Here is a 10,560-nt window from a genome sequence, read left to right as displayed (position 1 = left end):
CTTCCCAGCTGTGTTCCCAGACTGGATGCCAGGTCCTTCAGACCTCTCCTGCTATATTTTCTTATAAACTCTTTGCAGTCAGCCAGCTCACACTCTTGCTACATCCCAGACCAAAGTAAAGGTGCTGTGCAGAGGTACAGAAAAGATGTCTGAAGCTAGAATCGGGCTATAGGGCTGGAAATTAGGAAACACACACTTTATGATGGAAGTTGGCGCATATCTAAAGCACAAATCATTGGACAAGTTTGCTTATTCCTTCCTGCCCCCCCATTATTTCTGAAATCAAGATAGCCTTGAGACCAGAATTTGAGGGGTTGTCTCCAGATAGGGCTCTGATTTTGGCTGGGCTCTCTGTACAAATAACCAGTGATACTATAAAGGTCACAGCTGTAAAATGGATAAAAAAAAAATGAAAATAAAACATCCCCCAAACAAGCAGGCCAGAAAGAAAACAATAAGGATACCCAGAAAGCTGTACTCTAAAAGCCAAAATAGATGGTTTTAAAGTCTAAGAGCCCATGTTTGCTGCAGACTTACAGACTGTGCAACATCAGGTAAGTAACGAGTAATCTCTGAAGCAAAAGTATGGCCTGGTCATAGAGCAGGACTCTGCCACGTGAGGAACAGATGACGGTTCATCTCCCTGCTGCTTAGAAAGAACATTCGCCTGGCAACCATCCCACATCTCTGGACACAAAAATTAGAAGTCAGTGCTCATAATGCCATTTTCAGAATCTAGTTCCTGGTTTCAAAATTAATATGAAAGCTTCTCACACCACTTACAATTGTTTTATTACTATCTGGTTCTGGTTTAAAGAAGAAAGCTGGACAAGAACGAGCAGGTGGGTCGTATTCTGCCTTCAAAGTGCCAAATACAGGAGATGAGTGAGAATGACGGGGCTTTGGAGGGGAAAGAACCAGCTCATTGACCCAGCTTTACAAAAAACCTTTAGGAGCTCCAGTCTCACTGATAACACCATTTGTATATAATCTCCCTTTCTAGGCACCCAGTGAATCCCCTCTGGTGCATCAGGGCTGCTTTCAAATCTGTCTCTTTTCCTGACACACACATATACATGCCCCAAGTTCAAACTTGTTTTTGAAGCAATAAAGAGATGCAGAAAAATTGAACATTTAAATGACACGGCGAGGTGGCCAAGTGTGAAGGGAGCCCATCTCTCACATCTTTCATTTAAAAGGATGAGACAGGACAACAGAAAGCCTGCTGCAAACCCTGTGAAGAGGTCAGCACCGAAACTGGGCCATTTGAGAAAACAACAATACACAAATAGGAAGACTTTTTGGACCTCTCCTCATTAGGCAGAAAAACCATTTTACAGATGCAGTCTCCCCTTGGGAAAGAGGAGAGGACAGCGAGAAAAGCAAGTGAACCAACACGAGATTGCTGCTGCGATGAGTGACCCTGTGGCAACCAAGTCCCTCCGCTCCATGGAAGCGTCACTGCCCATGGGGTATTGTGGGAGAAAGCCAAATACAATGAGGCAGACAAAAATGAAACCTAACAGCCCACACAGAGGGAAAAAAATGAGAGTGAGGGATTTTCCCCTGCGATGAGATGCTGAGGAGCACTTCAGTCCGGTCAGCCTTTCAGCCAATTTATTCAATCAGCTTAGGCTATCAAGGTGGCAATTGCGTCGCTTTTGTTTCAGGACTGAACTGCTGCGGGTCAATCCACCCCAAGCAAACCTGCTTATTTGCTTCATAGATGTTCAAGCACTTAAAGGTTATTCAGCTGTACAAATGCTAGAAATAATGTGTGGGGCACTCATGGTGAGACTCAAGCCACCCAGGACAAACAAGGCTACTGAACATTGTCACGCGTGGCTCCTGCAGAGATAGATACCAACTCCCTCTGCACCCCAGAAGGAGAAACAGGAAAGAGGGGAGAGCTTGCCAATACACATATATGCTTGTGAATATTAATACTGCCTAATAGTATCCTCTTCCCTTTGCAATGACACCCTCCATGAGAAAAAGAAAGCTGCACTCTTGGAGACAGCTCCCAGAGAGGACAATACTGTTCTCAGCTCCCATGAAAAATGTGGGATCTGGACGCGCTGCCCATGTCTAGGGAGTTCACACAAATGTGTGAAGATTCCCTTCTAGCAGCAGTGAAAAAATATATAATGTGTAATCAACAGATAGCTTAATCATCCAGTTCAGCAGCTCTTGCGCCAAAATGATTTAAAAGGCGTGCTGAAATCCTTTCTGCATATAACGACTGTGAGGCAACCAGAGCTAGACTGGAGATCTTGTGCTGCTGCTTTCAGTGTTGTCTGAAAATGTAGCTTTATCCTCAAAAAGTGAGGGAGCTTAGAGTACACACATGAAAAGTGTACAGTACCTACAACAGCCTGTCTGAACCCCTTCATCAGTGACGTGGAGTTGCAACAGGTATTAATGCCATCAATGTACTAAACATCTGGGGTGAATTTGGGAAGCCAGCAAGAATCCCCTGATTAATGTCAAAAGACTTATTTAGGACACCAATGTGCCAAATCTGCACTAAGATAACATAAAGTGGTCAAATTCAAGTATAAGCAGATTTCTTTCATACAAGCAATACAGATTAAGAAACAACTATGGAAGTTATATTCATTTTGTCCATCCTTAACGTAAATAATTTTGCCTGTATTTATAGAAGAAAAGCTGATTATTACAATAGAGGTCAGCTACAATTCAGCCCAAAACACCCAGGAAAACTATTTCAAACAGTTTTATTTGCCTAAACCTACAGAGGTAAAATGTAGATCTGCCTCAGTTCAGCAGCTCAAATGGAAAGTATGTGGCCTTTTTTACTCCTACAACAACCAGAGTCAGCTCAGTAGCCAAAAAAGAGACGAGTTTGTGTATCCGTTAGAGAGCTCACTCCATTTCCCTGCCCCCTTATTCCTCTATCTTTATCTCGTCCAGCAACATTGTTTTCTACCCCATCACACTCTCTGGCTATTCTTCCATAACCTCTTGTGCCTTCCCTAGACACCGATATTCCCCATGCACACAATTTTTCTTTCTAGCCTTTATGTTCTGCCACAAAATGCTAGTACTGCTTCCACAGACCAGAGTTTCCTAACTAAAGATGGTTATTGATGTACAGTACTAGTGTTTTAGTGCAGTAGCAGAATCAATAAACTAGGAAATACTGCTTTGTCAGATTTTTCCAGCGCATGCTGGGAAACACTTTTTACTGCCTTTGGATGGTCACAGAGCTTTTCTTTAGAGATCACACTGGAGTGTGAACTGTGTCTTCTCTAGGAAGAACTGAAGCTCTCCTACCCTCTAGTGACTGGAAGAGAATAGAGCACAGGGTTGTGGCTTTTTTTCCCCTCCTTTTTGAAACAATACTTTCATGTCTCCTAAGCCAGTACCATGCTTCACCATCTCTTAATTTTACTTTGAAAGATGTTAAGGCATAAGTCAGTTGGGAACGAAGCGACCTGCCAGTAGGGCTCAAAGATAAAAGTCCAAAAACCCAGGCATAAGAAAATTATTATAAATACAATGAGATATAACATACTACAACAAAATATTCCAAAGACAGCAGCCAAGACAGAAGGTTGGTTATTCTGAACAAAAAGGACCAGAGTTTATAAACCTGGCTCCCTTTCCTGAGACCCAAAGCCAACCAGTGTCAAGAGGCAGCTATGTGTGCATGCGTGAGAATGAGGGGGATCAAGCTACAGTGGTTGAGTGAGGGCACAGTAATTTCCTGAGCTTTAGTTAAGAACTAAAGTGCTGAGCTCCTCAATTATTCCATCACTTTCTGTCATACAGCATTCGGGGATGCCTGGCGGCTCTCTGTGCTGAGTGCCACAGGAAGGGCTGTGACATCCCTGGGACCAGGGCTCACCAAGATGCCATCCAGCTCCAAGGGCTGTACTTTCCACTTATGTTGACAAAAATATACTTGCTGCACAATACCTGAGAGGACTGGCTCCTTTACATAGTACACCACAGTTGTATTGAATCAAACAGGAGGAGGTTAATTATTCAAATTATTTAGGCACAAAGCAATAGTTATATAGGGAAAATATCAAGATGCATATGTGTTCTTGTAAGAGCCAAATTCTGTTTTTCAGATAGACTGCACAGCTCTCGAGCTGTGTACTGGGCCCTGCAGCCTCTAGATCATTGTTATTTACTCAATAGCAAATTAAAGCTTTACACAACAAATAGAAAGCTACAGTCTGCTTCCCAAACAAGTTAAAATGTAATGCAAAAATGGGACAGTAAAGGAATATAAAAGTAACAGAAGCCTGCAGGGATACTACATAAGATCGAGGGAAGCAAGTTGTGTAGACATGTAGCAACACACAGATCTTGGAAATCCTGTTACATTGCTGGTAATGAAAATCCCCTGCTTGGTCTCCATCCCAAGAACAAAAGGAATTTCAAAATCCACAGAGCCAACAGAAGAAATACTGCCTCACAAAATTCCTCCCATTGTAAGAAAGCAACCCAGACAATTAGACTGGGATCCAGGAGACCCATGTTCCACTCCAGTACCAACTACCAGCCACCTTTTGGGTATCCTTAAACAACTCAAATTCTCTACAGCTCCATTTTTGGTTCATTTCCTCAGTCCAGATAGTTTTTTACCGAATGGAGTCTTACTCTCAACTTGCTGCCAGATGCTACCATAGCACCCACAATAAGGAAACAGCAGCAATTTCTCTTTACATTGGGGAAAAAAGGCTCAGAAAAGCAAAGGCTATCACACCACATTAAGACAGGTTGTAACTATACTTCAGAGTTTTCCTATATTTACCTTTTCTGTTTCAGAGAGGACACAGATTTTGAGAGTGGACTTTTTTTAAGAGAAAAAAAATATGGATTACCTTGGATGAAGTTCGCTTCTTCCGACTTGACCATCTCTATTTGTGAGTCCCCACACCATTGTAACAAAGAGAAGCCAGAGAAAGGAAACAGAGGAGGAGTAAAATGGAGAAAGAGTTGAGTAAAATAATTCAAACAGCAGCTTGTCATATGTATTAGAAAAGCTTATTACTGAGTAGGGGGCTGGAACTACGACTGTATTCATCTACCTTCCCTCCCTTGTGGAATACAACAATCGACAAACTCAAAATACCTGCATCGCACAAAAAAAGAGGAAATTAAGTGATCAAGAATAAAAAGTGGAAGGACCTAGAGCCATTAGTAAGAAACACAACTTATACTTCTGGTGCTATCTGGTTCTACAGTAAGCTAATTTAGAAAAGGAAAGAAAATAATCTTGCTGTTAAGTGCTAATATGGACAGAGCTATTTCTGTTCTGATTCCACTGGAGATGGCTGAACAATCTGCATTTGAAACATGAGGGCTTAAAACACTGTCTTTTAAAAAAATTACAGTGTGCACCAACTCTTCTATCATCTGCATTCTGAATGTTAACCAAGTGCCCAAAAGCACCAAAAGCTGCTACTTTAAACCAACGTATTTGCTGCCTCACTGGCTAGGTCCATATTAGCCCATGCCTTCCTAAAAATCCCGGAATAATCCCTGAGGCTCTTTCCACTAAACTGCTTTTTTGCTAAAGCAACTTTATGTCTTTTTACCCCCTCCTGCAATCCAGTGACGTGTGCCAACACCCTCTTGTACAAGTTAGAGGGAGAATTTACAACCCAGACCAAAGCCATCTCATAATATAGATAAACACCACAATAGTGTTTTGAATGTTGTCATTAAGCTTTTAAATAATCACATATTGAGTTTCAAATAACTACAATTATTTTAATATTGAGATTTTACAATATTCAAAAAGGCAACTATTTGAAAAATAAATAATGAATGACAGACATCCCACATTAGCTTTTCTTATTTTGCTTTCCAACCCCTTGAAACATTTATGTTTCTATAAGTAATCTCACTCAGACTGGAATTCCATACCTATAATTCAATAATGTGCTGTAAACAGCAACTTTCACGCTAGACTATATAGGAGACTTGCAGGAATATTTTCTCTTTACATAAGTATTTCATGTAGTTAAAGTTAGCTCTGGTTTTCAAGCCAGTCCAAGTAAACCCTGATTTTGGCTTTTCTCCATCTTTGCTGGCCAGGAACAGGATGAGTTCACCAACACAGGTATGCTTTACACTCTGTGTAAGATATTAGTAGGAGTCTTAATAGCTAAACATAAAAGCAAAAACAATCTCCCCTGTGCAGGACTTGAAATTCAAAAACTGTGACCTTCAGTTGTGATGTTCCCAGTCTCTGCCCAAGTTGTTCTGGGTTTCTAGCAGCACTAAATGCACCATATTTAAGCACCAGAAGCCAAGTTCAATTGAACTCAGGCAAGAAACCATCAGTGGCAAAAATCAGGCAGTTTACAAGCAATATCTTCCTCTCAGCCAGTGTGCTCCTCTGCAAGATTGGTTTAAGTCTTAATGTCAAACATCCACTTTTAGATTTCACATGGATATTTATATTATCATAAAAACAAGAAAAAAGAAAAAAAAAAAAAACCCAAAACTAAAGTTTAGTTTGGTTGGGTTGTTTTTTGTTTTGTCTTTTTGTTTGTTTGTTGGTTTGGGGTTTTTTAAGTGTTAAACTCCTAGGTGTAAATCAGAAAACAGTGTGCTCTGGAATAGCAATCACAGCAGGTATGGTTCACACATTTACTTCAGCAACCTGCACACTGCAGTGGTGGATACCACATGCATGGTACCGAGAGAGCACTGCCATGGTGCACATCGCAGCTACAAGATGTAGCATCCAGCTACAGATGTCTACACAACTTTTACCCAGCTAAATATAAAGCTGAGGGGTTTTTTTTAACTTATGATCTATCTTGATTTCAATATTGACTTTTGGAGGATGAAAATAAAGGTGGCATTTCCCACTAAATCAGATTATGCCAGCTCTTCCCTCCCAACCACATTCCAGCTATCAATTTGATTTCCTAAGCCACTTACATTTCTCTTGAAGTCTCCTTGCTTGACTGCTAGACTCAAGTTTAATACAATCACTCCCATGTCATCTTCTAAACTGTTGGGATCTTCCAGTTTTAAAACCTGTTCAGTAGTTCTACAAGAAAAAAAAGAGGGGGAAAAAGTGCATTTATTGACTCCAGTTAACTGAAGTTGATTATTAAAGGTCACGCTGAGCTGTGCAAATTTCAGCTTCTTGTCTGTAATTCCTAATATTGAGTTTAAATGTTAAAACGGGAAATCTGGAGGGCTCCTTCATAGTTCTGACAAAACACAACCCCCTTTCAATAACTCAGCATAGTGTTCATATAGCATTGCTAACACTCATAAATCTCCATGCACAGATACACACCAAATTAAGTTACTACTATCCCAACTTCACAGGGAAGAAGAGTGAGAGGGAAACTTATCCAAGTGAATTTTCTAACATTAACGGCTGAGATTTAACTCTGGAGGTATTTATTCTTGCCTTATCTCTGCTTGTGTTTAATCTCCCTTCACGACTCAGTTCCCTCTCTGAAAATGGGAATGCTGGTTTTTACCTGGTGGCACCATCTCACAGATAAATTCCTTAATGTTTCTAGAAATTTGGATAACCATGGGAGCTGCAATAGACCCACACAGGGAGAACTCATTTTCTCCCCCAAAAACACAGTTACACAGCAAGGGAGTATAAAAGAGAGAACTAAAACTTGAATTCCTGGCTTCCAGCTCCACATTGAGACCAAGCAGCAGACAAAAGGCGCAGGGCTTGCCTCTGTACTAAATCAGGGCCAGATGCAGCTGCCGCGGGGATGGATGGCTGCTGGGGGAGGCTGGAGACGGGGCACTCATAGACAGGCAAACTGCTCCCCAGCCCAGCTACACACAGGAAAAGGCACCCCACATTATATGGGTCCACGAGGGGGTCTCAACCTTCTCCCCCCTTTATTCCCCCTCTGTAAATTATTCTGGTGTAGCCCTTGCTAAACAATGCTTCATATAGAAACTCTTATTCCTAGGCATGACAAGTGAACCAGGCTCCATCCAGGTTGGATTTGAATCCGGTACATAAGGCTGGATATATCCTGTACACACACCTTTTTATCTCAAGTGTTTCCTATTAAAATGTGCTCCCCACCCTCCTATCAAAATAAATTTTCATGAATAGACAAATTCCAAGCTAGAGCAAAAGCATTTCATTATTTTCCTGTTTTTCAAATAAGCTTCATTAATAACCTTTAGTTAAATAAATGTATTACCTATTGAGCTCAAGTTCAGTGAGTGCAACAAATGCTGAACCCATGAAGTCTGAAGAGGTTAAATCTCGATCGTACACCTGGTAGCAAAATAAAATAAACATATCTGATTTTCACATCATAAGCCAGTTTTATCCCAGCCGATAAAAGAACAGATATTTTAAACTCTTTCAGTTCAATTTCGTGTTTGAAAGATCAAAGCTTAGCTATAATTCAGTGATAATTTTCCAACTCCCTGCTTTAATTTGTATTTTTAACTAAATATTTAAAGAGCATTTTGAAAATATCTCCTTAATATTATGTAAACAGAGACATGTGTGCTGCTACGGATGGTGCCTGTTCCTTTATGCTCTGCTCAATTGCATAATGAAACACTGCACAGGAATCAGGTACTTCTGGCTACAGATGTTTTAGCAATTAGTGCTCACAACTGGTAGCTTGCGGTTCTGGTAACTGTAACGTTACTCATAATGAGAAAAGGCTTTGCTACTTGTCACGGCTTCATCCCAGGTAATAATTCTGTTCAACCCAGCCAAATTACACTCTTAAAACGTGCTTATGAAACCGCTGTTGGTTTCACTGACTTTGCACAAGCACAGTAAGAGTGAGCAGAATTTAGCTCCCATAGCTTTAAAATGTATCCAGCCAAGGAGTTCTATTTCAATGTGGGTTTTTGCAGATGGAAAGCAAAACATGTGAGTAAAATCTGGAAAAGACATATGTGCATTTTAATTTGAAATTGCTGAAACTCTTAAAGTGGATTGTGGTTTATGTTACGCTGCTGCAGTGAATAAAAATCTATATGCTTCTCAAGCTGAAAATCATTGCCTAAAAAAATATTGATCTTTCAAAAATCTAAAAGCCAAAACCTAAACCTTACCTTGATCCAGAGTTTCTGATCGAGGCTCTGTACAGGCAGCACAACAGTTTCATCCCAAACGGGGTTGAGGTTCTTGTAGACTACCTTACTTTTATAGAGAGTTTTCCCATTCAGTTTAAACTTCACATATGGGTCACTTGTACCTGTGATAATTAATAGAAAATAGATTAGCATGTCCCCACGTAACACCACAACCTTAAATTATATTTTCATAGAACAATATATAACAATAATAAATGGTAGTGACTTGTTTTATATAAACATGCATATACTTAATTACTGATATAAAAATTCCTAGTTCATATAGGAAATCTATAGAACAGAACCAGAAAGCTGCTTGAAAGTAGGCAACAAAAATTCTTCATAGCTTGCTTGATGTTTGCTGTGTTATTCTTAAAGAACATTAATTATTCTTTAGTAAGTTAGTTAACATTTTAATTTGTGAAAAGAGCAAACAGAAGCAGGGATGAAGGACTTTTAAAAGCCAACTAACACCACAGACAGTGGAAGAGAGAAAATGTGATCCTGTGACTATGAATATATAAAAAGACCAAAACTCAAAAGCATCGTAACTTGGATAGGAGCTCCAAGGAAACCAGTAACAATAGCTAAAGTACTCGACAAGATTTCATCGCTGCTGTCACTTGCCAATTTACTTAAAACTAAATTTGAAGTTTCAGTGAGAAAACCACTGACGTTATTCACCAGCTCAGCATAAAAACACACACGCAGAACAGACACCATAAACAATATTCAGGTAACACATTTTCTAATCCAAGTGGCACAATTTGCCACAGCAATAATGTCCCATATTTTTATGGAACAGATGCCCATGGACAGAGCATGAGGCTCATGCCACTCAGCAGCAATAGAAAGACTTGCAGCTGTCAAAGGAAAACAGAAGAGGGAATCAACTTTTTATTATTGATATTAAACCAGTGGCATCTGCACTAACACCAACAAAACTGAGGTGTAGCAGCATATACAATCCCAAGTGCCATCGTTCTCTTATGTTCAATATTGTCTGTATTTTACCTTATATTTGGAATTAAACTTCCTTCCTAACAATTCCATTTCATAAGAAGAGTAATAGCTAATGCAAGGGTCCTGGCTGCCCCCCAGCCTGCAGGGTGGGCTGCTGGCAGGGAAAGACCAGCTCCTACACCAGACTTCCCATCCAGAATTAATCTGAACCTGTCCTCCCTGCTTCCCACCAAGATACTGGCCGACAAACGCATGGCAGTGCAGCCTAACCCAGCATAAGACCAATACAAAGTCTTGTCAATAGTTTAGTGAAACAGTGAGAATGCAAAAAATCCATATTTAAACATCCAAAGCTCTGATCAGTGCTGTATGAAGACAGACTTAGAATCAAAAGAAAAATAGCTATGTATTTGCATCTATCTGGAATTACATAGTAAAGAACTGTGTTCTTGCAATATACAGACTTATTTTTTAGGACTTACAGAAAGTTTTTCTTGTGTTTTCATTTCA

General features: G+C 40.1%; 1 protein-coding gene across 1 annotated transcript in view; it reads right to left on the bottom strand.

The window, feature by feature from the left end:
* Positions 1-10,560, bottom strand: part of MCTP2 (multiple C2 domains, transmembrane 2) — a gene marked incomplete at its 5' end in the record, with an annotated part of 96,613 nt that overhangs the window by 74,960 nt on the left and 11,093 nt on the right. The window contains 4 exons of the mRNA XM_010021800.1: positions 4,860-4,895; positions 6,934-7,045; positions 8,190-8,266; positions 9,067-9,209. Coding sequence (XP_010020102.1) covers positions 4,860-4,895; positions 6,934-7,045; positions 8,190-8,266; positions 9,067-9,209 — 368 coding nt within the window. The remainder of the gene's footprint in view (positions 1-4,859; positions 4,896-6,933; positions 7,046-8,189; positions 8,267-9,066; positions 9,210-10,560) is intronic.

Source organism: Nestor notabilis, unplaced genomic scaffold (genome assembly GCF_000696875.1).
Source record: "Nestor notabilis isolate BGI_N333 unplaced genomic scaffold, ASM69687v1 scaffold6739, whole genome shotgun sequence".
Taxonomy (NCBI): domain Eukaryota; kingdom Metazoa; phylum Chordata; class Aves; order Psittaciformes; family Psittacidae; genus Nestor; species Nestor notabilis.
The sequence above is the reverse complement of the archived record's forward strand: the minus strand, read 5'-3'. Positions and strand labels throughout refer to the sequence as shown.